We start from the raw sequence: 26722 nt of genomic DNA on the forward strand, positions 1-26722 counted from the left end.
AGAAGCTCCCCAATGCTGATGCATTCCCAGACTCTGACTTGGCAGGCAAATTTCTACCATTGTCTTCTAATTAACTTGAGGATTGATGTGTGATTTGATCCCGAGTTCACCTTTAATGATTATTAATAAAGTTCCTTGCAGTTACACATCCTGAAAGCAGTTCTGTTTACAGTGTCAAGCAGTCCCAGCCTCCATAAAAGGTAGCACACTGGTAACAGGAGCTGCACAGTGCAGGAGGGTGAGGGCTCACAGATTTATAGCCCAGCAATATCTCACACATATATTTCAATGGCTGCTGATTTTGGTTTCGGTTCTGACAAATGTCTCTTTAATTTAACACTGATTTACATAAAGGGCATGAATAGTGGCTGGCATTAAAAAAGAAAAACATGAAAAACAAACTAAAATGTCTAGCCAACAAAAAAATATTCTAGGTATGCCAGCGACGTTGGCCCTGGTTCCATTTTTTCTGCACTGCCAAAGTCATAGATCCTGATGAATGAAAATCTTGGTCTACCTAATGCCACCAAGGCAGTGCTATTAGTGCCTGGGTATGTGGAACTAGCCAAGAATGGTAACTGAAATGCTCTCTTCTGCATTTAAATGAAGCTTCAATCAAATAGATTTGTGTAGTGTTCATAACACTCTTTGTTGACAACCCAGTTTGTTCACATTCCCAGAAGGTAGTTTTAGCTGTAAGGTCAAAAAGTTTCCTCTCAATCTTCAGAGGCAACACACTCCCAGCCTGAATCAACGCTCTTCAATATCAAGGGCTGTTTGTGCCAGAAGCTGGTTTAGCAGTTTAAATGCCTGGGTCTGACATGGGAAGGTTGCAGACTCAAATACCTTTTTGTCCTGTGTGGGCAATGGTAACAAAAGCTGGAAAGATCAGGCTGCTGTGCGCTTTCTCCTCAGACTGCTCTTTGTAACACGATGATGTCAGGCAGAAGGGGGTTGAAATAGCCATGCAGAAATGAATAGCGCTGTCAGGATACATAGCAAGGCCTTCATTGGGACATGAAGTAACAGATTTACAATTCACTGGCAAACCTCCACAACAGTAGTAGTATATTTGTAAGCCCTGGCTATTTATTTCCATATGACAACACCTTTTAAACATCCACTATAGTTCTTATATGTAACTTCTTCCAGCAGCCATATTCAGATCACGCTATCATTTCCAACGCAAGAAATAAGATAGCAGGGAGTTGGTTGAGAGGACAAGCAGGCATCATGGCTTTCATAACATTCAACATCCATGCTTCAATGATCTGTCATCCCCAATTACTGTAGTTTTATGTGCAACAAAAACTAATATAGCTGGAAGACGTATGCCAATCTAATATTTTTACAATCTCCTCCCTCTAAACCAATTAATAAGAGAGACCATCAGGACACATGGGTATATCATTGATAATAAAAATAAGTGCTAGCAAATCTTCCAGAGACTAAAATTGTTTCCACTGCTCTTAGGTTCCAGTTGTCCAGTGACCTGGTATAGCTTTTCCTTCAGGTCACTTGAAATCAATCACAAGCTGGGCAACTACCGGCACGTGCATCTGAGAGAAGCCCCCAACCTGCACACAGTGTCCTCTCCTGATCCTAACCTGCACACAGTGCCCTCTCCTGATCCTAACCTGCACAGTGTCCTCTCCTGATTAACTAGTAAGGTATCAATACCACCCAGATCCCCACTCCTCCTGGGCACATCATCACAAGCAAGGGGAAAGAACCCTTAGAAGAGTTTACCATGGCAAACCTGCACACTCATTTTAGCTTTTCCATGCTTGCCTCGTGGTTATACTATGCATTTACCATAGTTTACCACACATTGTAAGAAGCTTTACCATACCGCTATGTACTTTACAATGCTTGCCTATGCTTCTACACTTTGCTTTTACTGTGGGAACCTTTTATATGGGAAAGCAGGAATCTGGTTCAGGTACCGGGGGGGAGTGACTAATTGTTGCAGAATTGACAAACCAAAGTTTTGTAGGCTTTGCCCAAGCAGCAGTTCCTAATTTGGCAAACTCCCTCATGTTCCCTAGTGCACATGTAGAAATTTAGGACGGCACTGATGGAAGGAGACCAGTGGTTTTTAAAGAAAAAGGGGATACACTAGAAGAGTGGAAACAACAAGTCAAGTTTCCCATCCAGAGACAGTCCCAGCGCAGTGTGAGGATTCTAACACATCCACACTGAGAAGGCAGAGCTCATTCCAAACGAGTATTCCAGATATTCAGCTGCAGCGCCTACACAATGGCACAGGAAGCAGTGCTGTTGTTGTTTTGCTCAGGCAAACAAGATCAAAACAATGGAGTTTCCACAGAAAAAAAACCTGTAAATACCAGACACAGCTCCTGCCCTGCAGTCAAGATTCTAATCAGACCAGATAACGAAATGGGGCTGTAATTTGTAACTTAAAATATTAATCTTTTTTCAGCATTTTTAAGAGTAATTCATAAAGTACTTCCAATTACCTGGAAGCATTGGGAAGAGGCTTTTCAACATATATCCTTGTTCTTTATGTACTGCAGCGTTACTGGAGCAACATGCCACTTTCAGATACAGCCGCAGACAAAAGTATTGGCCCCCTACGCTTATTATAACATAATTCAAGGTAATAGATTAAGGACAAGCATTTAGTAAACCACTTTGTAATAAAACAAAAAGAAAAATACACCATTTATAGTAATTTAACTAATCTTTATAAAAACAATAAACTTATTTCATTGAAAGTATTCGTTCGTGGCAAAAGTACTGGCACCCCTGCTTTAGTATTTATAATAGGGGCACTCTGCATAAGTCATAAACACAACAAGGTAATAGTCTGAGGAAAACCTGGGAGCATTCTGATAAACAGGTTAGGATTTCTGTTGAAATGCATGACTTAGTGTTTTTCATTTGTGAAATTCTATTTGGCTGTATTTTTTATTAATTGTTCTAATCTTGATTAGGATATATTGAACATTATTGTGTCAAACATCCCAACTGTGGGTACTTTTATTACACAGCTATGTCTGGGACTTTTCTAAGAAGTTATATTAAAATAAATATCACAAGAAAATTAAACAAGTAAATCTTACCTACCATAAAAACCGCTGTATAAGTTGATTTTCTAGGCATTTTTGTGGGATCCTTAAAAGGGGGGAGCGACTAATACACCGGTGAGACATATGCACGGTGTGTCTAATATTAAACTACTGTACCAGTGCCACAATGGGATTATTACAGCCACAGTTATGGCTCACACAAACTTAACTGTCAACAACCAAATTATTTTTTTCAGGATCTACGGCACTCAGGTCACGTTGCTAGGTAGAAACACAAAACCACTGTTCCAATTAAAAGTTTTCTGAATACCCTTAGTGATTTTGAATGTTAAAACGCAAGCTTTCAGACTCTTGGCTGACCTCCTCTTTACCCAGATGCATGTACGTAGAGAAATCTGAGTGCGCATCCGGAAAAGGCACTCCGCCTGGAGTGCAGGATGCACCCTATAGCCTGGATGTTGCCAGTCCAAGCCATTCCACTGCCGGTCGTGGACGGGAGTTCCCAGGGGGCGGTGCACAATTGTCCGTGCGCCGCCCGGCTGAGTTTGGCCAGGGTGTCCTGGGCTCACCACGCACCAGCAACCCCTGTAGACTGGCTGGGCGCCTGCAGACCTGCCTACAAGCAGCCCAGAGCTCCATGGTCCTCCAACGCTGTAGCTCTGAGGTAGCTGCATGGCGGGGCTCCAGAGTGAAAAGAAGTGGACACCTGACGGCACACGTTTCGGAGGACACGTGTGTTCGTCTTCGTCTCTACCGCGGGGGTTGCAGTGGTGAGCCAGGCTTACGAATTGGGCATTTCAAATTGGGAAGAAAATGGGGTAAAATACAACTGGCGATTCCAAATTTTACAACAATAAATAAGTAAAAAAGCTTCGGAATATGAAAATGTCACAGCTTCACTGTTAACACAATAGCTGTCCACCTCTATGAATCAGAGCCATTGATTTGTCAACATTCAGACTGAACCCGCCCCTGGAATCCCTAGCAAACAGCTATTGGTTAGAAAGCTGAGTAAACGTATCAGTCTTCCGTTCGTTGCAACTGCAATGCTATAATAATGCAGGTGTCTTTGAGACTGGATAAAGTAGGACAGTCAGACAAAAAACAAAAATGCTACTCAACAGGTTTGAAATTGCGCGTTGTTGAATTTGCCAAAATGCATGGCAATCACAATGCTGAAAAACAGTACGTGACTGGAGATGAAACAAAGACAAACTTAAATATGGTGAAAGAAAAAACGAGCTGATAGGAGGAATGATTTAGTTTGTGGGCCGATGTAGAAAACATTTTGTTTGAACGGAGGGTAGTTCCACAACAAATTATCATTTGAGGTTAAAATTAATTTGAATCAGTTACTAATTAATTTTGCAGATGATGTTAGAGGAATATTTACAGTGTCAGAAATCAAATGATATTTGCTGCTAATGCAAATCATGTGACAAGCAGCCATCTTGTTTTTCATGTCATGTGGTCCAGTGCCTGCAGTGTGATTTTTCACTTGCTGTGATTTTTTTCAACTCTGCCTATATTTTACCACATTATTATTATTATTATTATTATTATTTATTTCTTAGCAGATATCACATTATTTTTACATACAATTACCCATTTATACAGTTGGGTTTACACTGGAGCGATCTAGGTAAAGTACCTTGCTCAAGGGTACAACAGCAGTGTTCCCCATAATTACCTACCCTCTGATGCAGGTAATTATTCCTTTTCACTTAGAATACTTAAGATTATTGTATAAATAGCAAATTACCAACAAACAACAACACTGTGTGATAATCACAGAGACATTGCCCCCCCCCCCCCCCGCTGAAGTGCCATGTCAGTTACGTTTGTGATGTCAATTTTACTTTCTATAGATTGGTTGTTTCAAAAATAATGAAACTTTGAATAATCTCAGCTTTTCTCATGACTAATGTCATGGCGAATTATTAACAGAATAATTTTATTCATACTTTACAAAATTATGTAACTGACGTGGCACCTCTTTGTAACTGACGTGGCACCTCTTTGTAACTGACATGGCATCTGCAGTTAATTGCAAATGCAGTTATTTTAATCTGTAATATATTGTTGCATGAAGCAGTGGCCACGGAGCTGGGGGAGGCCACCTGGGCCATGGCCCGACCACTTTAAAGCAGGTAAATGAAATGAAAAAAAAAACCTTCTAAAAAAAAATATACGGTCCCTGGCAGTGACGTCTCCGTTCAGCTCCCTTCAGAAACCCCCTCCCCCACAACACCACGGAAGATACAAATCTCACACTGGGAAACTGAATTAATTGAGAAACCATAACGTTTTCAACAATAACTTTGGAAACCTATTCTAATGACTTTGATTTTGACCGCTTGCACACACAGCTGCTTACGATGCCTGACATTTTAAAAGAAGCAAGGGGAAAATTAAATGAAAAAGGTGACAAGCATCTGACCCATCTCTAATGCAATGACTGTAGTGCCAGTGGCTAAAAGATTACTTCCAGAAGTTCACAAACTGCTCCTCTTGAATTGCACAATACCACTGACCACAGCACAGCAGAAAGGTGCTTTTCATCTCTTCGTCACATAAAAAAATATTTACGATCAAAAATGACACAGCACAGATTTAATGACTTGATGTGTGGGTATAGCAATAAGGAACCCCTCGCCTGACAGATAACCTCAATTGCATCGGAATTTGCACAGAGAAATACAAACAAACAGGATTTCTTTGGAGAGTGTTTTTGCTTTCATTCTACTGTGTTCCAAATAACCATTTTAAGTATTGTAGTGAGTAACCTCTCTACTATAGGATTTAAATTTCCAATTTAAAATACCTGTCGTTATATTATATTAACTTTTCACTAGGTAAGTTATTTAAAATTTAATTTACCAGATTTTTGGTTAAATACAAATGTAATAGTCAACATAAAGCAACACAACATACTATTTCAAAGCAGGAATTGTTGAAATAAACTTAAACCAGAATTTACCACCTAATAATGTAATCCAGTCATACCACCTTAAATATGGTGATAGTAGGCTACTATATGGAGAAAATCTATAGCCCCCCCACTTCAAGTGCCTCTCCACAGCCTTTGGCATGAAGCACTGAATTTAATTTATTTAGCATATTTCAATTCAATACAAGCCACAAAATCCATTGTAGCTGGATCAAAAGCACTGAAACGCACTGTCTGGCGGCGGATTCTGCAGGGAAAGGCGTTGGTGAATTCTCCAGAGGACTTTGCCTTTGTTGCTATATCTGTTTGCCCAAATATCAACAGTCTGTATGCTGATGCAAAGGAAGTTCAGGAAGTCAGAAAAGAGCTTTCCACCCTTTGGTCTGATCACACACCTAAAACGATTCCTGACACACGCAGCTTTCACTACTTCAGTCCTGTCTCAAACTCAACAACAGATCTTCAAGTCGCAGCAATAAGAACCTTCATTCCTGAACACACTGTAGAGTCCAAGACAGTTTCTATGTTCAAGCCAAACCCCAGTACCACCAATAGGGGAAGCCGCCAGGGTGAACCTCAGGATTTTGAATACTCAGATGCAGATGAAGAAGAAAAAGAACCTCAGGACTACGTGTGAAGAGCCTCTGCTGAAGATCAGCAACAATGTGATGTTGCTCCACAGCCTCAAAATGTGTATCAGCCAATAGAAGTGCTGAAAGGGTTCAGAGAGGAGGCTGCTGAAAACATGAGTCGTTAAACATCATTTCTTTCCTCAAAAAATTACAAACGCTATGGAATCACACTCAGTGATGGAAACTGTTTCTTTTGGCCTATAAGCAGCCAGCTTGAGAGAACTGGACAGTTTTCTCTGAAGCCGAGTGGACTTCGCAATATGGTTTTCAATGACCTGTCAGATCTGTCCAAAGGAGAAAAAGATGCCCTACATTACATGGCCGATAAACCCTTTCATGTCTATCTTGCTGATCTACGCAAAGATGGTACATTGTGAGGGATCCTGTTGACAACATTATTGGAGACCATGAATCCAACACATCAATGCTATACGTTGGATACATTCCAAGCATCAGTCACTAATGTGTCCATTGAGCCAGTGCAAGATTCAAATCCCTTGTTACGAGAAATACAGCCTGAACTCTACTATGGAATGGACTACATTGATCGCTTTTACATTGGAAGAGTGCTCGAGCAAGAAAAGAAACCAGATTTCTAATCAAACTTCCCAAGGTGGACAACTTCGTTTCTCCTGGCCTAAAACTGATGACATTGATGAAGTATATCAAAGAAACATTTTCTATTGGCTAGTCACACTGGAAGGGTGTGAGGATTTCAAAGTTCCAGAACTCAAGGCGATACAGCAGCAGTTTGAATCACTATAAGATATCAGCATGTATTATGACTGATGTGCCACGTCAGTTACGTGATCTTTCAATGTCTACCTTGGAAAGAAGTTGAAAACAATTATTTTTACTTCTACTACCTTACTACTAGTGTTCTTACGCTTATGGAAAAACTTTGTTGGAAAAAAAAATGGTAACATTTCACAGGAATCACTAATTAATTTTCGTTACTGAAACAACAATGATATTATGTGCCACGTCAGTTAAATTTTTTGGGGGGTCAAGATACAAGACTTAATAATCTTTTTCTAATGTCAACTGGTAAAATGTGTCATTTTGCAAAAGTTCTTAGCAGTTTGCATTCATAAAAACTGTTAAAAGGATCATTGTGTCCTGTAAATTGTTTATTGTTTGTAAATTTTTCTCTAAATGCCACGTCAGTTACGCTGGAATTACCCTGGAGTTCTTTGAATAACTTTAATACGTACTGTAACTTGTTCCAGAGTCTTGAGCAAGTCTGATTGTTACCATCCACTGCTAAAGGACCCGACCTGAACACGCAACCCGCTGCAGCACCGTCATCTTACCCGTGACCCGACTGGCTTTAATAAGACCTGCAACCTGACCCGAACCCATAAGTGTTTGTTCTTTACCTACTGTCTATGTTGACTGACTCACGCTCTCGCATTAACACAAAGATATCTCCACAGATTTATATTTATTAACTCTCTCTACTTACTTTACTATAAAATACCTTTCTATTCCTTTCATGCCACCAGTTGAAAGGGAGCTACACCTGTGCTTTCGCAGAGATGATGTATCAGTTTTGTGGCTGCCGTACACAAAAACACAATTACAGGTTTTACAAGCAACGAATCCAGTCACATGTTCATTATTTTCACTCACTATGATTCCAAAAGAATTCCACACTTCTGATTTACCTCTCGCACTATTATCCACTACATGATATAAACCCTACGCTATCTTTTGTTTCACCTCATCCACAGACACTTTTACTATCATGAAGCAGACCTGATAAAAGAATCTTGCAATGTATCAAACAAGCGGCAAAACAAACCGAGAACACTGCTTAATCAGCTGACTCCTCCCTAATCTCCTCCTAATCTCCAAGAAATACATTGAGCCAAAAGGAGCAAGGAGCAATGAGTACATTTAAAAAAATAAATAAACGCTACCATAGTGTGTGTGTTTCAGATTTACAGAATGATGGGGATATTTATTAGGTAAGATTTACTGGAATAATCTGTTCACTCTATGTACTTTAAAACACATTCCATATGTCATTAGGTAAGCAAATGATGTGTTTGCTTCATGGAAAATAAAAATGTCTGACTCACAGTATGTGGAATAAGTTCTCCAGATACATGTAAAAGTGTGACACAGTCAGACGGGTGTACAGACAGAAAGACACCTGTACATATCCCCAAAAAGCCCGGGATGTGATGTAATGATGCGACTGTGACTCACACCTAAAACGAGCATTACTGTGGGACACTACAGTATTCATTAAGAGTTGTTGAGGTGACTTACATTCTTCCCACCCCCTCGTACATGCGGGTCTCGTCTGGCAGAGTGGTGACCTCGCTGTCGGTCAGGTGTGCGTGCTTCTTCATGCGGTTCAGCTGTTCAATCTGCAGGTCTGCCAACTTCGCTTTCTGCTGTGTGTCCATCACCTTCGCCTGCAGCTCAGCAAAGGCCTGGGAAACACAGCCAGGAATGAGACGTCAAGGACTTTGTTTGATCAGATGCAACTTTGACACCAACTGGAAAAAATAACTGCCCTTAAATGAATGTCACAATCCATTCTCTGATTTATATATAGCGTAAGTATTGGGGCAGATAAATAAATGCAGAATCACTGGGGTGGAGCATTTCTTGCCCATTAACCCCCTAGCTTTGTGTGGGTCATGGCAGGTGTGCAAGTTCTACATCATATTCCTTAAACCACAAACAGTGATCTCAAAACACAGGAGTACTAAACACATCTTGTCCATGGTAAATGTTAAGCATTGCGGATCAGCTATGATGCTCAGTAACAAATTACATTCACTTTAGTGGCAACCCTCTCTAAAGGAATTGCAGATCAACAAAAGCAAGGCCAAATCATGTCAGTACAATAAAATCACAAGTTTGTCTCCATTTATTTGACAAGGAGAGGAAAAATGTAAATGATTTTCTACCGAAACGCAAGCTGTTTCTTGTTATTTTTTATAACATTAAGATTAAGAGTTCTTTGGAGGCCCTAGTTATGAGGCAGTGAAATACAAACCCTTTCTTTACTATCCACCGAGACTACGTACAGTACCTGATCACCTTGATGAAGCCAGTATCTACTTTGTCTTTGTATTAAATACCTGGGTGGGGGTGGGGCAGGTATTCATAATAAAGTGTCTGGACACTGTACATCTGTTACAGTAAGTAGAAGAAAATGGGACTGGCTGTTATTCCTTATCAAGCACCAGAACACATGAAGTCCACTTTTCTTCGAGATCTGTTGTCTATCATACAGGGTGGCTGGACTGCCGAGCAAGGCTTGTGGACACAGAGCTCCTAAATCAATGTGATACCCAGAATGAAGCTGGTCTGCTTTTACAAAGAGCTTTCTAGAACCGCGTTGTCCTGGATGCAATTGTTTTGTTTAAATGGTATGCACTGATTTTACTATGTGTGTAACAGGATGAAATGGACATAGGGTGAACGGTGTTTGTTGTTGTGGTGTAACCAAGTGAACTGCTGTCCTCAAGTGCACAGAAAATTCGATTCACTTTTCAATGGGTGAAATTTTCTTAAATAACTCAATAAAACGTAATTTAATTTAAATGATGGTTTTGAATTACAGAAGCTATAACTAAGGCAATTAGCGCAGTGCTTCTGTTCTGTGCCATGCTTCGACTGGTGCACGCCCCGAATGTATTTGCTGGAGAAGAGGGCTGAAGGCACATACAAAATTAAATTGTGTTTAACAAAACAAAGTCAGTTAGTAGTAGAGAAAACAATAGATACTGATTTTATAGTATGTGAATCGTAGAGTCTGTATCGATAAACTAGTAGTATTTCAATATGACAGCGTATATTTGCCAGTGCAGAATATTAGTAAGAACTGCGTATGCTATAGTAAAAACTAGTAAAACATATTTTATAAAATATTTTAAACCTCAATGCAGGCAAAGAAACACAGGCCTCTTTGCCTAGCGGTTTAATTCATACACAGTCAGTCCCAGACAGCATGCTTCCAGCCCCGAAACAAGTCGCTACTTTCAGTATTCATCTTTCATCATTGTAGCTAATATTTAAAAAGACAACTACAACAGCTTTCCACCTGGGTTTGAAATATTTATATATATATATATATATATATATATATATATATATATATATATATATATATATATATACACAATTCACAGCGTTTAAGAAGCAAATAGAATATCTTTACCTTTTTCAATTCTAAGTCTACAGGAGCTGCCATCTTTGAAGGGACCGTGCACATGCGCAATCGGCTCCTGGCTAAACTGAATTTACTGCGCGAGGCATGTCACACTTCCCTCTCCGTTGGGTTCGTTCGCTTTGTTTGTGGGGAATTATACACACTGCAGTGCACAATGTATACTTTTTATGATTACAGTTACACAAATAAACGATTTAAGATTTCTTTCAAATACATTATTTACACATTATTTTACAATCTTGTTGGATGTAACACATTATATTGCTAGAATTGTGAAGTGTGAAATCCTGATATATAACAGTAGGGACATGTTGCAGGGCATTGCCCATTGCCGTTCTTTTCATTGAGAACGGCAAAACCTTTCCTTTCAGTTAAAATTACTGTCAGGGCATGTAAACAAACTGTACTGTCAACAAATTGTTATTTACCTTAAAAGCTCTAGTGAGCTGTTGTTGTGTGAATGTAGTGCTTGTGAAAGGGGCGAAACTGGCACGGGCACCATGAGAGCTTCCCTGACAGTGCTGCAAGTGAGAGAGAGAGAGAGAGAGAGAGAGAGAGAGAGAGAGAGAGAGAGAGAGAGAGAGAGAGAGAGAAAGAGAAAGAAAGAAAGAAAGAAAGAAAGAAAGAAAGAAAGAAAGAAAACATATTACAGGTAGAGCGAAAAACACCAAACCATGCATGCAGGGCTGAATTAGGCTGCTACCCACTGCTCACCAACATTGAAAATTCTGGATGCACCTAAACAGAAGTGAGCCAGACTCTTTCCAGTACAAGGCCCTGCTCATCCCAGAACAGAGTCCCCTTAGCCAGCTGGTCCTGAAGCTCACTATACTAACCCACACAATACTAACCAGCTTCAGGACAGCACTGCTAAAGCATTGGGACGAAGAAACAAAAACCTGATATGAACTTGTTTGCTTTTGGGCCCTAAAAAGAAACTTTACCCTCGCAGAGTATCTCTTCACTTTCAAAGATACAAAGCAGAAGCAGATCCTAACCAAGTACAGGCTCAGTGACCACAGCCTGGCCATGGAAAAAGGCCAACACAGGCAGACCTGGCTACCCAGAGAGAACAGGCTCTGTGGTCACTGTGAGACAGGAGAGGTCGAGACAGAGATGCACTTTCTCCTACACTGCGATAAATACGCCAAAACAAGGAAGATATTCTTTAAAAAGACAACTACTCCTCTCCCACATTTCCAACATGACGGACCCAGAAAAACTGACAGTCGTACTGGGAGAGGGACACACTGCCCCACTGGCTGCCCAGTATGTAGCCGCCTGGCACGGCCTGAGGGACACACAGTGAGCACTCTGCATGGGGGGATTACTGCTGGGGAGGGAGGGGGGGTTGTTTAGTATTTAGTGTTTCAATGTTTAATTCAGTGTATTTGTCTTGTTCGCTTTAATATTTGTATTTAAATATGTTCAGAATGTTTATAAATACTGTATTTGAATTATTATTATTATAATTGTTATTGTTACAGTTATTATTATTGTTAACTGTTATTGTACTATTGTATTGCCGATGTTAGTCATGCCAATAAAGCACCTTTGAATTGAATTGAATTGAGTGACACACAGGGAGAGACAGAGAGAGAGAGAGAGAGAGAGAGAGAAAGAGAGAGAGAGAGAGCACCTCAATCCTATGTAAAATGTAATATTTTTATGTCTGTCGAGTTGTTTGCTCTTATTGTGTTGTAACTACAGTTTTACCATAAAAGCTCTGTGCAATGTTTGAATTGTGTGGTAACAGCTTTTTATAAGAAAAAGTATGATACAATCTACTAACATTTCTAGTAAGATGCGTCTCGTAGCCGGAAATAAGCAGAAAATAGAAGAATATCTGTACTGAATTAGGAGGAATTGTGACATACACACACACACGTCCTGACATGCTCTAGAACTTCTGCTAAAGAATGTTTCATCACCCAGTTTCATCACAACTGGGTGAGCAATTCTTCATATACACCGGCGCCCAAAATGATTCAACCTCCCCTTTTCAGTGCTACTGCTGTAATTCGCGTAGATATTATTGCCATTAAGGAAATGTGAATGTGTGTGTGATGTATTCATGTAGTGTTCAATTACTCATACAACTACCTTCTGAAACATCTGAATTCAAAATGTTCAAGCTGAATGTACAGAAGTGAATTATTATTAATGATTTCCTGATTGATTTTAATGTTTGGAACCATAAAACCTTCATTTAAAAATGTAGGAAAAGGCTTTGCTTTCTCACACTCAGGTTCATGTAATGTTTTCAGATCCAGATGTTTTGCACAATAGTTTTTAACTGCGAGTGTTGAGAAGCATGTTCATGAGATGTGCACATTTGGGAGTTATCTCATTTGACATTGATAGGAGGGTACCACTCTAGGTACATTTTTACACAGGGTTTGTGCTGTTCTTGTTAGTACAGGATGTCATGTTGGAGCCCCAGACTGCACACGAGACAGCGGCTCAGTGCTGTGTATTTCAGGCCCTGGGTTATTTTCATCTCAGCTCTCTGGGGGTCCCTAGGGAGCTGAGATTAGATTGTTTACTGTCAGATGTGTTTTAAGTGCAGTGTAAGTACTGCTGTTGATTCCTGTTCCCCACTTTCTCCTGTGCGTTCCAGCTTCCTGAAGGTAGTTCCGCTGGCACACAGCAGCCTTCCTAACAGGCACGTTCCTGCTTCAACCTGCAGCAGCAGGAGGTTAGGAATGACTTCTGTAAGCTCCATTATAGCTCAGGGAAGCAAAAGATATATATATTTTTTTTTCAATGTAGTTTTATTATACTAGAAACATTTTACCGGGTCGCTATTTTCAACATAAGTTACAACATTGTTTAACATGCTAACCACTTTACAGCATGAAGAATTTCAGCATTAACAGCTGACATATCTGGCATAACCCGCCAGACAATTATTATAAACACTTCTTTTGCACTTTTCCCATGGTTTAGCATTTTTTTAATATGCTTTACCATACCTCTCTGTGCTTTACAATGCTTGTCTATGCTTTACAATGCTTCCCTATGCTTTACCATACCTCTCTGTGCTTTACAATGCTTGTCTATGCTTTACAATGCTTCCCTATGCTTTACCATACCTCTCTGTGCTTTACAATGCTTGCCTATGCTTTACAATGCTTGCCTATACCTTACCATACCTCTCTGTGCTTTACAATGCTTGTCTATGCTTTACAATGCTTCCCTATGCTTTACCATACCTCTCTGTGCTTTACAATGCTTGTCTATGCTTTACAATGCTTCCCTATACCTTACCATACCTCTCTGTGCTTTACAATGCTTGTCTATGCTTTACAATGCTTCCCTATGCTTTACCATACCTCTCTGTGCTTTACAATGCTTGCCTATGCTTTACCATACCTCTCTGTGCTTTACAATGCTTGCCTATACCTTACCATACCTCTCTGTGCTTTACAATGCTTGTCTATGCTTTACAATGCTTCCCTATACCTTACCATACCTCTCTGTGCTTTACAATGCTTGTCTATGCTTTACAATGCTTCCCTATGCTTTACCATACCTATCTGTGCTTTACAATGCTTGTCTATGCTTTACAATGCTTCCCTATACCTTACCATACCTCTCTGTGCTTTACAATGCTTGTCTATGCTTTACAATGCTTCCCTATGCTTTACCATACCTCTCTGTGCTTTACAATGCTTGCCTATACCTTACCATACCTCTCTGTGCTTTACAATGCTTGTCTATGCTTTACAATGCTTCCCTATACCTTACCATACCTCTCTGTGCTTTACAATGCTTGTCTATGCTTTACAATGCTTCCCTATGCTTTACCATACCTCTCTGTGCTTTACAATGCTTGTCTATGCTTTACAATGCTTCCCTATGCTTTACCATACCTCTCTGTGCTTTACAATGCTTGTCTATACCTTACCATACCTCTCTGTGCTTTACAATGCTTGTCTATGCTTTACAATGCTTCCCTATACCTTACCATACCTCTCTGTGCTTTACAATGCTTGTCTATGCTTTACAATGCTTCCCTATGCTTTACCATACCTCTCTGTGCTTTACAATGCTTGCCTATACCTTACCATACCTCTCTGTGCTTTACAATGCTTGTCTATGCTTTACAATGCTTCCCTATACCTTACCATACCTCTCTGTGCTTTACAATGCTTGTCTATGCTTTACAATGCTTCCCTATGCTTTACCATACCTCTCTGTGCTTTACAATGCTTGTCTATGCTTTACAATGCTTCCCTATACCTTACCATACCTCTCTGTGCTTTACAATGCTTGTCTATGCTTTACAATGCTTCCCTATGCTTTACCATACCTCTCTGTGCTTTACAATGCTTGTCTATGCTTTACAATGCTTCCCTATACCTTACCATACCTCTCTGTGCTTTACAATGCTTGTCTATGCTTTACAATGCTTCCCTATGCTTTACCATACCTCTCTGTGCTTTACAATGCTTCCCTATACCTTACCATACCTCTCTGTGCTTTACAATGCTTGCCTATACCTTACCATACCTCTCTGTGCTTTACAATGCTTGTCTATGCTTTACAATGCTTCCCTATACCTTACCATACCTCTCTGTGCTTTACAATGCTTGTCTATGCTTTACAATGCTTGCCTATGCTTTACCATATCTCTCCGTGCTTTACAATGCTTGCCTATGCTTTACCATACTTTCACTGTGCTCTGTTACACTTTGCTATGACATACAGAGGCTGAAAGCAGAGGTCTGTTTAAGCACTACGAGTGTTGACAGAATTAATACACAGATGTTCACCAACCTTTATTTAGTCCATTGTCAATTTCATTGCAAAGACGGAAAAGGTTGATGAAGAGGATACAGTTAAGGATAATATTGTTATAGTGTGTACAAGCCCTGGAAGTGTGCATGAAGCATCAGAAATAAGAACACCTCAATCCTGCTGCCTTTCCTTTGCTTTTGTATTGAATGGGCTTTGCAGTTGAATGGAATTGTGGGAGGTGCCTCGGGTATGATGTTTTAAAGAGGTTAACTGTGCTGAGCAGGAGAATACAGCACAGTATAAACTGTAAGTGGCATGGGTGATGTCATGAAGAGGGTTTCTCTGTGATGTGTCGCGGAATACAGAAGACATTTGGCTGAAAGATCCTGAGCAGCCTATAATATCTATCTATTACAGTTCTGAAATACCAGGGTTGGGAAAACCTTTAGCATACCAGTTTATAACAGACCACAGCTTTACCAGCAATGCAACCCAATGGGTTTGAAGCAAATGTGCACATTGCTGATGTAGTAGCATTGCACTGAAGACATTTCCACAATACCTGTTAAATGAATCAGGTGATTAACAGAGGAACTTCTCCAAGCTACCTTACATCTCTGTGGAGGCATGTTACTCTGCCTATGCACTTAGATTAAATGATGTGCCTACTTTTACAATCAAGACCTAACATGGGCCAGCGTCCCATCGTATCTCAGGCCTCACATCTCTGGAATTCACAATTATTTTTTAAATCCCTCAGAAATATTTCTTTTTTTATCTGACCAGGGTTGTAAATCCTGCAAATACTAACTGCTGATTATGAGCAGGACCATGTCAATTGAAATTGTTGGCTTTACCATGTTTTTATTTTGTATTTCTGTTCTATAACAATTGTTTTTTTTTTTTGGTTTTTGTTAATTGTTTTGCCCCATTTGAATGATTGGTTTAGTTTTTTGCTATTGATTTTCTGATATGACATTTCTTACCAGGAGCTCCTCTATGCTGGTTAAATAAATACATCTGAAATACATTTTCAAAAGTCATGGACATTTTTTTTTTTTTAATCTGCCATGCCGAGAGGACTAGCATTTTCTCAGAATCTTGACATAAGAAAGTCTTTGTTATTTATTTCACCCTGCTGCAGTATACTGGTCATTAGTCACTAGTTTAATTAGTGAAATGTGCACAGCTGTTTTGGTACTGCCATCTACACTGTTGGAGGAATGCCCCTGCCCACCTAGCCAAGGTTATCCTAGGATTACCTCTGAGAATAGGTGGCTGATGCAATCCAGGGGTATTCCAGGGGTCAAATGCTCTAAAATCGAGCTTTCTATTGGTTGAGCAAATCAACCCCATAGCTACAGTGCTACAATATATTTGTAATTATGGATATTGAAACTCACTTCTTTTCTTCATTTCTGGTGCCACTGTATCCAGCAGTTCAGACAGATTATCTTGTCATGTCCAACAACAGTAATAAAAACAAGACATGTAAATGTTTTCTGAAATTCTTTATTCCATTGCAGTTAGGAAAACTTCTTCTACTTATAATTCTCATACAAAATGTTATTAAATGACCAGAGTTTCTTGTTCAAACAGTTTTACATGGTTGTACAATAGAGAAGAATACACAGGAGGTGAAACTCTGAGTTTACTCAGAAGCAGGACATACAGATACCATTCAGAGGCTCTGCGTGTTAATCAAAGACACTGGAGAGAAAGACTCAGACAGGGAGCGATGTGCTGCCTGGTCTTGCTAAATACATGTATAATGCACACAGGTGGACCCTCCATTTCCAGTTATTATTTTACACTGATTTGCATGTCATTTCTTATTGTATTCCAAAAAGGAAAAAAAAACAGTGCAAATCAATTTTTAGCTAAATGTCTGATTGAATATGGTAGATGGACAGAGAAAAACACCAAGCATTCATTAAGCAGTAGAAGCTAGTTATTTTTTTTATTTGGAGAAATGGTACCAGTTATATTAGGTTATATATTTTGTTTTACATATAAACAAACAGGTATTTTCTTGTGTTATTGGTGAAAATTGAAAATAACTTTTAATAAACCTGTAAATTGGTACAACTGAAACCAAGGGCCTGAGTATGCAATACAGCTTAGTCCATAAAGGAAAGCTATCTCTAACAAAGACACAAACATTGTTCTTCTTATAAAACATTTCCAACCGTTTATACTCCAGGGTGCAATTTGAAGCTCATTGCAGTGAACACACCAGCACCGTCTGTTCAAGCGAAACCAAAAGCCTCAAACAGAGGCATGCACAGCCTTTCAGAGGCAACGGTTACAAGTTTAGTGAACTAAAAAGTAATCATGTTATTGATAAAATTAACTTGCCTTTATCAAAGCCAAATAAAAAAAGCAATGATTTATTGCTGCTTAAAATGACACCCCTCTGCAGGTAATTTTGTGCAGACTGTCCCAAACCATGGCTGTGACTTCCAGCTTTCCCCCTGTACCATCCTCCTTGCAGGCAGAGAACAGGATAATCCTGATGCACTAAATATTGAGCCACACATGCAAAACAATTGCAGTGCGCTCTTAAGATGGCCAGAAAAGCTAGGATTATTAGGGGGTCTTTATCGCAAATAATTAAATTATTAAAACAGACAGTGTTTTTTTTTTTTTTTTTTTATAAATAAATACAGCAATGTCTTGAACAATCGCAAAACATTTTGAGAAGTAACAGTTAAGGAGGTCCATCGTCCTATCAATGTATCTGATTATTGGGTCCCCATCAATGGTCAAGCCTATGCAAAGTTTGCTACTCTGTTTTTAAGTGACAATTGCAGAGCTCCCCCCACACCCTGACTTCAAACCTTCTAGAACTGGAACCCTTCTCTAGCTTTCCTGGAGTGTTCTGCCGGGACTGAGGGAGGCTATTATCAGGAGTCTGCCTTTCAGTTTTTATTTATTTTTTTTAGAAAGGTTTACAGATTTTTATTTTTTTTTCTGAAAAGTGTCCTGAACAGTTCAGCAGGATCTTTGCTGTGCTGATGCAAAGAGAACTGCCGATCCAAGGCAGATCCAGCACACAGGAACCCCATTGTGTGCTGTACTGTCTGATTCACAGCCCACAATCAGACAAGGTAACCAAGGCTTTACAATTCATCTTACCTAGAAACATTATCGATGATATATTTCATTTAATTGGGCTTAGAAAGTTTAATACCATAAAGACCATACTCTAAAAGGTGCTGCTTCCTGTATCCTTCTCAGAATCTGCACCACACTGTGACAAGGAACCGGGACGCAGCCATTTCTAAGGCAGTAACGCGGTATTTCAAAAATCTTCATATCCCCCAGTAAAACAAAAACAAATGAAGAACACCACTCCATGTTCTACTAATAAGTGTTCAGTTACTGTTTCATTTTGGAATCGTTATTTCTCAGTTAAAACCCAGCTCTACAAATGTCTTTTTATTGGACATGAATGCACCTGCTGAAACACTAGCGAGCCCCAGCACTAAAGAACTTGAGAAAAAGCATACTACACCAGTAACATGAACTATTATTTAATAAAAAAAAACAACAAACACGAATCTCAGCCAATATGCAAAACAGACAGAGAAAGTTCTGCCGTTTTATCAAATTCGCCAGTAAAAACCAGAAATAAATATAATATAAAAATGTTATTTAAATAAATAAGTTAAAAAGCTTGTATACTAAATATAAATATCCATCTTGTATAAGTATTAATAATTGGTACAGTACATTAGCAAGTGTAGCAGTATCTGTAATATACAGACCGACAAACGCTACATCTTTTGGAGTGCACTCAGAGAATGCAAGTAACTTTCAACGAACTCGTAACATTTTCAAACCTAACAGACAGTGGAAGTTGCATTAAATAAATTGGGATTACTGGTTAATAAAGGTACTGTCACAGCTGGCCAGATCCCAGAACACTGGGCCAGCCTTCGAGTCTTTTCACATATCCTTCAGTGACACAAGTTTCCATTGGCCAGCCCTGGCTGCTTCTGCTTGCAGTGGATGTTTCCTTCCAAATTAGTCTCCTTCGAATGCTCTCCTTGTCTGCCACTCCTCCGTGGTGAATTAAATACTTCTTTTCAAAGAAACATTCAAACATCCAGAAGCTTCACTCCCTTTCACATTCCTCCTCCTTCCTTTGAGGTAGAGCTTCGATTCCCATTTCTGGAACAAACAAACAGCATGTTCACACTCTGCCTGTCAGGAACAATCCCATCCCCACCCATCACAGCCAGGCAGTGTCATGGGACAGCACGAGACCTTCCCATCCCCACCCATCACAGCCAGGCAGTATCATGGGACAGCACTGAGACCTGCAGCCACAGGACGCACAGTGGAAATGGAAGTATCACACTAGGGCCCCTCCTCTTTGTTTCAGAACCCCTCTTTATTTTGTTTCTTTAACAATGAAAACACAGCATGACATGATGGTTCCTGCACGTTTTTTTTTTTTTTTGAGGAGGATGTATTTAAAATACTCTAAATGGAGATCTGGATTTGTGAACCTTTTTAGCCTTCCGAAAGTAGAGCTTATCTTTTTGTATCAAACAGCTAAGCGTTGCTGATGTACATCAGAGCTCCATGCTTACCTTGCTTTTTTTAGTGGTTCGTTGCTGTTCCCAGCTTGACCTTCTCTTCATTTTCCACATCGTACGCTCCCCTCTTATGAAACCTAAAGACATTGGAAATACGTTTCATTAAGACACCATGCCGCACTGATTGTACTATTTTAATGCAAAACTTGTAATCAACTTGCAAAGATTTCGCCTCAAATGAACTAATTTGAAAGTGACCTCTTTCATGCATGTCAGGGACCTTTTATATGAAACACACAGCATACTGCTGCAGAAGAACATTCACTGCAGAGCAATGAAACCTCTCAGCTAATCGCTCTAAAGTACGGGCTGCAAAATTATAATAAACCACAATAGGATGGGTGGTCAAAGTGCCTTGCAGTGCATCTGGAAAACTCTCACCCTACCTCTCTGAGAAGAGTAGCTGTACAGGACCCGAGAAACTCACCTCAGTGCTAGAAGCGCTGCGATTCCAATCAAGCACACGGACGAGAGCACCACGGCCACCACAGCGAGGGCAGTGGTCCTGTCGTAGCTGTCCTTGTTCTTAACCACCGGCAGGCTGAAGAGATGACACCGCTCTCCCACGTATCCCTGCTGGCAGCTGCAGAGAAACACAAGAGAACATTAAAACAGTGTCCACACACTCGGGACTTACTGGATTTCTAACTGGAAACCACGTTTCTGTTCCACATGCCAAGTGATGCACTTGAGCAAATCATTACGAGCTAATGCAGCACAACGGAAGAGTGTGGATATGGCAGCATACTGTCTGGTATTGTACTGCACAGGGTTACCAGCAGTGTTTCACACCACTGTGATAGCACTGGTACAGTATGTGAACCAACATGGTGCCCTTCTGCCTCATCCCATTGTTAGTACAGAACCACTGGAGTGGGCCACTGAAGATCACTTCAGCAAGGCCTTCATGGATTCCAGCTGCTAGTAGGGTCTGATATAGCAGACTGTCACACATTTTTTGATATGAGCCAATTTCACCTTCTTGTAAATATTACTCTTATATTTTATTAGTTTTAAACTCACAGCATACCAATTCACAAAACCAACTTAGGTGTTCTATCCCAGCACTACAGTTTCTCAGTGAACTGCGTATTTTGAGACATGGTACATTATGAAGATATATATAAGCATTTGTGTAACCAATTTTAGATTATGCAAACCCTAACACAAGCTCTTACTGCATGCCTATCATTCTGCTGAAATGCAGCTTGTACAGTTTGTTTGCACATGCTGCAGCACGGTACTTACACACAGGACGGCGCTTTGAGATCTCGGATGTATTTGCACTCCCCGTGGATGCAGAAGTCTTTGTATTTTCTCTGGCAGGGGTCTCTCTTTTTGCCTTTGCCCTTTTTCTTCCCCATGCCTTTCCTCTTTTTGTCTTGTTCTTGGTTTAAAGTGGTGGACAGGTCTAGTGGTTTGGTGGAAAACGCCACTGTAAAATGAGAATGCGATTAGGATTCGATTGACACGGCATCGGTTTCGTGTCCAAACAGCGCTAACCGCAACTGAATGACGTCATTTGCTCGTTGCAGCGTGAACAGGAATGCGTACTGTTCTGGGTAGAGTGAAAAGATGTTGAGTTGTTACTGTAAATGCAAAATGACTACTTTCACCTCAAATAAATAACAACAAATTACACTGTAGCAGGTTCACTACATTATTAAGAAAAATCTAGGACCCTAAACATTGAAATGTTTTCTTTAAATGTTATTATTCGTGAAAATAAAGCAAAATAAACATTTTAAGGCATAGTACGCCAGTCTATAGAAGAGATAATACTTTCTAAGTTGCAACAGTAACAATTCATTTCAATTGAATGTGTTTGTTTTTTTCTTGCTGTTAGTTTTCTTGTCAACGTGTACTTTGACAAGCATTGCCCAGTAGATTTGTAAAACGGGATTCTCCGTCAATCGGCTGTAACATGAAGACCTTGGTTAGTCACACGAACTTTAAATTCCTAAACGTCGTTTTAGCTCTTACCTCTCGGGAATTCAACGTCATAGTCTCCGGACCAGGGTTCCTCCTCGTATTCCAGCTCTTTGCTGCTGTCGTAGTAGTAACCATAGTCGTCATCTCCGATTATTTTGTTGCTGAGCGCCTCTTTGCTTTCTACACTGGGAGACATGTCGGTCTCGAACCGTTCAATGGCAGCTCCCTTCACTAAACTGCAGAATACTGGAGGAAAAAGCACACAGTATGTTATTAACGCATCAGTCTACAGAGAGCAAAACACCTGAACCCCACTGAAAACCAAATCCATGTGCCGGTGATGAGTTTATAGCAAAAATAATAATAATAATAATAATAATAATAATAATAATAATAATAATAATAATAATAATCCAAGAGGAAAATTAATCTTATTTGCAAGATGTTATGGTGTGTATGGTTTAACTATCTATATAGATAGATAGACAGACAGACAGACAGACAGACAGACAGACAGACACACAACACACGTAGCCTAAACACATTATTTCCTCATAGGTAGAAACATACTTCTGAACAAGCTGAAGCAAGCCTAGTGTTACAAAATCAATAAGCCTTTTCGTTTTTGCTGGTTGCTTGTTAAAGTCATGTATACGGTTTAAACATGCAGGCTGGTTGTGAGCATTTTGTAAATATGTGTTCTACTGAAAGTGCCCCAGAAAGAACAGCGCCTTCGCAACCCCATATTCTTGTACTCTGAATAGAGTCTTTGCGTTAGCATTGCCCTTCCCGTGGCAGGTAAATCACACTTCATGAAAAGCAATGACATATTATTCTCGTTCTTACCGGCTGCGTGGAAAAGCACAAGCGCAACTGTAACACGCGTCATGACTGTAGCTTTGTGTGGTATAATACACAGGCTGTAGTTTAGTAAAAGCAATCCCGGCAGTGTATTCACCAAAGTTTTTAGATTGTATTCCCAAGTCTGTAAATGTATTTTCCAGTTTCTTCCAGATCGTAATTCCGTTCAGGTTATCCGCCTCACAAACCGTGATGTTAAACCGTCTTCAATAACCTCGGAATGCGCCTCCTCTGCCTTAACCCGTTTATATAGCCTGCCCGCGCCCAGCTCTACCGATTAACACACACCTCGCAGTGAAGTTAGCACCGCCTAGCGAGCAGAAAGGGAAAACATTTAGTTGAAACCAATCTGTCTTGATATGATTTATGAAAATATGGATAGCGCAGAGATCTACAGAAAAAAAGCAATGTATGCAATAGTTTCCATTACATTTTTACATATGTGGAGGTTGTTTAGAGTAAAATATCGTTATGTATTACATGTCTGGGCAAGGTTAAAAAGTAGTCACCAAATCCGTGAGGTGAGGCCGGTAAAAATGATAATGATTAATGATTGCATTTGCAATTGAAATGGCGTTTTAAAGCACCTTGTTTGAAATGACTGCAGATCTGAGGACGTGTCTAAACTTCATTCCACATAGCGCTGACAGATGATCTTACTGGACCAGACACAGCGCCAAGGCGCAGAAGCATGACTCTCCACATTAGTAACAGGGCCTGGTTTACTAACGCAACGGCCTTGCTGGGCGTGTTATGAGATAGTAACTCCCGAGTCAATACAGCCTGAGACCGGAGGACTAATTAACGTTGTTTATTTACTTCGGGTTATCTCAGAATATCATTGTAGTCGACTGAACGAACTTCTGAGACCTGGGCTTGAGCGGCCCTGTGAGGCATTTCATCAGCACCCAGTGGCGTTAGATTAGGTCAAGGGCACCATTTGTTTTAGAAAAATAATTTCTAAAATTTACATTTGAGAGAATTATTTGTAAATCTAATATAAACTGTATTAGCCTACTGAACGCAGAGTTTCATCTGGGGAAAAAATTGATGAATTCACGGAGATCATTCTGCGCAGTCTGTACAGAATCTGACCAATTTAGCCAATGAAATCCCCTTATACCAATACAATGACTTTGCGACCTCACTGCCCTGTGTTACCGCAGAATAGTTAGTATTGACACAAACGCTTCAATTTGGGACATGATAAGACGTTTACTAAAACAATCATTGCAGTGGGGGGAGTAGATTTTATTTTATAAAACAAAAATCATTTATCTCTACTAAGAATAGTGAACAATGTATCAAACTGTGTGACTGGTATCTGTGTTAAGACTCCAAGATTGATACATCAAGGCTGTGGGATCAGATTGCTTAGCTTTAAAAGTTTCTTGATTATCTTGTGTCGGTAATTTTGTTATCGTGTGACTTATAAAACATCTAAGAAATAATCACAGAACATGCTCCTGTAACAAACTGCTTTTTAAGTTTTTACTTAAAATAAAACCAAGAGCCTAGGCCCCTGGACCCCCGCTTAAAGTTGCCTCCCCCTCCCCCTCCCCAGTGAAATTTGAAATGGCGCCCCTGGATCAGGTGTCCTTTATTAGTGTCCACTCTCAGCCATGCTTTACATGCAGTTCTGTTTTCAGTAATAACAGAACGGTTATTATCCATATCAAGCAATGGGAGAGCAGTGTCCAGTTGCTGTCGAATTTCATTTGATACAATACCGTATGGCAGTGCATGCGTTCCAGATACAGTTTTGCTCAGGTAAGTCCAAATACGGCCCAGCGTTTACAAGAGTTATGGCGCCATCTGGTGGACGAGGGAAACATTTTCTTCAGTTCAAATCTGAAGCGCCTCACTCTTCCACGGGCTTGTAATTCAGTGATGTCTGTTTAGCGTCCTCGCTGGGGTATGTCCAATACAGTTATATTTACACGACAGTGTGTACTATGCCTGAAAAGAGCACAGCAGCGCTAAGCGTGCATGCAGGTAGCCTGTAGCCTACAGTTCCTTGGAAACCTGCGTTTGTATTACATAATGCATATACGCCTATGAGTCTGCAGTCCAGTTTGTTTACATCCTCACTATTTAGTTTTAGACGTAGGGAAATAACCCCTAACACCATTCATTTCAACCCATGTGCCAATTGAACATCATCCAGCTCAGATACAACGGCACCAGAGCCTTTCCAAAAGTATGGGGGGGGGGCAAGGTCCAGGGGTGGGGCGGGTGCAACGGTTTTTTGGATAAATGAACATATTCTTTTGAGAAGGCACTGCTATTTCAAACAAACTTCTCAAGAAGCACAATCATACGCAGAGTATAACTGCACCCATAGCCGCCAGAACATCCTCCACCGTACTGGTGCTGTGTCTTACAGTGGTCACGTGACACACATCATCCTGCTGTGGTTTACAATGGGAAAAAAAACATTGCTCATACCTACGGAAACTCGAGTATACAACCACGATACTCATAAAATGCATTAAATCTACTATTTAAAAGTGTATGTCCATGTTCGACAAACTGAACACACTGGCCATTTTACAACTACAATATTAACCTACATCTATGGTTAAACTTTTTCAAAGTCAGATGTCAAAAAATGTCCACATTGTCAGGTTACTGGTAATATATTTACAAAACTGTGTCAATAAGGTAGGGTTACCATATGGCTCCAGATTAACCGGACGCTTTGAGACAGACCGGAATTTCAAAATTCCCCCTAAATTGAAAGTAATTCACGTATAAATGAGCTCCACCTTTGCTGAGATTAATCCTGCTGTGGTGGAATTGCTTGGGCACAGCAAACAATTCACACTGATCAGCTGCTTCTGATCAGATCTTAATGAACGAATAGCTAATTTATCGATAGAGCAACGAGATGATGCGATTGTATTTGCAGAATAATATGGGCGATTGAATTTTAACAAACAGAAAAAAATAGCGACTGGCTGCAATTCATTCTTGGTATAATACAATTATTTGACGCGCATGCGGGTATTTAAGCACCATTATTAATTGTAGCTAAGGATGGTTCATTTACACCTTCATTTATTTCAATTTAGGGGCAAGTTTGAAATCCCGTTCTGTCTCACAGCGTCCGGTTAATCTGGAGCCACATGGTAACCCTAAATAAGGATCCGCAATTAATAACTGATATGGAAATCAAACTCCAAACATTACAGTACTATGCTATGAACAAACTGGATGATATATTTACCACAATGAACAAAATAACACTCTGCATATAAATAAAGTATTCAGAGGTCTGCTGATGAGGATTAAGACTTTGGCTTGCCAAAGCAGGTTTCTCAACGCTCATTCTGCGCTATTGTAGCCGTCTAAAACTGTACTGAATACATAATTATTCCCCTAGCTATTTGTGGTGTTATACTGCCATCTACTGGAGTAATAAAGTTATGTATGAGGTGGTAAGAGGAGGCTGAAGCTGTGCGTTGTTTTTGGCCGCGCAGAGGAAAAAATAAAGACGAAGGTTTTTCGGCCATTGCTGATTTCACCTTGTAAGCCTGTCTCCCCTGGTTTTTGTTTTATTCCGTCAGTAAGTTAGGTCATCGACGCGAACGCTACATTGGTGGTAGAGGTGGGATTATGTATTCAGTACAGTTTTAGACGGCTACAATAAACAAGTTCATAATTCTTCCAGCATTCATGGTGTCACCTCTGCATTAAAAGTGTGTCAGTGTTTTACTTTACTGTGGAGAGTGACTCCTGCAGAAATA

At 40.0% G+C, this 26722-nt stretch overlaps 2 protein-coding genes across 2 annotated transcripts in view; both read right to left on the reverse strand.

Moving 5' to 3' along the window:
- The window catches only part of LOC117413421 (prefoldin subunit 1), a 50010-nt gene extending 39087 nt beyond the window's left edge, over positions 1-10923 (reverse strand). The window contains exons 1-2 of the mRNA XM_034022597.3: positions 10819-10923; positions 8913-9079 (exon numbers count right to left, since the gene is read on the reverse strand). Of these exons, the coding sequence (XP_033878488.3) occupies positions 8913-9079; positions 10819-10872 (221 nt within the window). The 5' untranslated portion in view covers positions 10873-10923. The remainder of the gene's footprint in view (positions 1-8912; positions 9080-10818) is intronic.
- A 6146-nt stretch (positions 10924-17069) lies between these two features.
- LOC117412989 (proheparin-binding EGF-like growth factor) lies at positions 17070-23211 on the reverse strand. Its single transcript, XM_034021670.3, has 6 exons — positions 22959-23211; positions 22164-22358; positions 21429-21615; positions 20608-20763; positions 20175-20257; positions 17070-19749 (listed from the first exon to the last, which is right to left on the reverse strand). Exons 1-5 carry the CDS (start codon positions 22999-23001, stop codon positions 20185-20187), a joined length of 654 nt encoding a protein of 217 aa, XP_033877561.1. The 5' UTR covers positions 23002-23211; the 3' UTR covers positions 17070-19749; positions 20175-20184.
- Positions 23212-26722: the final 3511 nt, after the last annotated feature.

This window comes from Acipenser ruthenus, chromosome 23, assembly GCF_902713425.1.
Source record: "Acipenser ruthenus chromosome 23, fAciRut3.2 maternal haplotype, whole genome shotgun sequence".
Lineage (NCBI taxonomy): Eukaryota > Metazoa > Chordata > Actinopteri > Acipenseriformes > Acipenseridae > Acipenser > Acipenser ruthenus.

What these genes read in the sequence shown, in the direction of transcription:
- LOC117412989 (XM_034021670.3), bottom strand. Translation starts at nt 23,001, where the DNA reads ATGACGCGTGTTACAGTTGCGCTTGTGCTTTTCCACGCAGCCG. An exon ending in TGACGTTGAATTCCCGAGAG is followed by an intron (nt 21,616 to 22,163) that starts GTAAGAGCTAAA and finishes CTCATTTTACAG; the next exon opens with TGGCGTTTTCCACCAAACCA. An exon ending in CTCAAAGCGCCGTCCTGTGT is followed by an intron (nt 20,764 to 21,428) that starts GTAAGTACCGTG and finishes GTTTCTCTGCAG; the next exon opens with CTGCCAGCAGGGATACGTGG.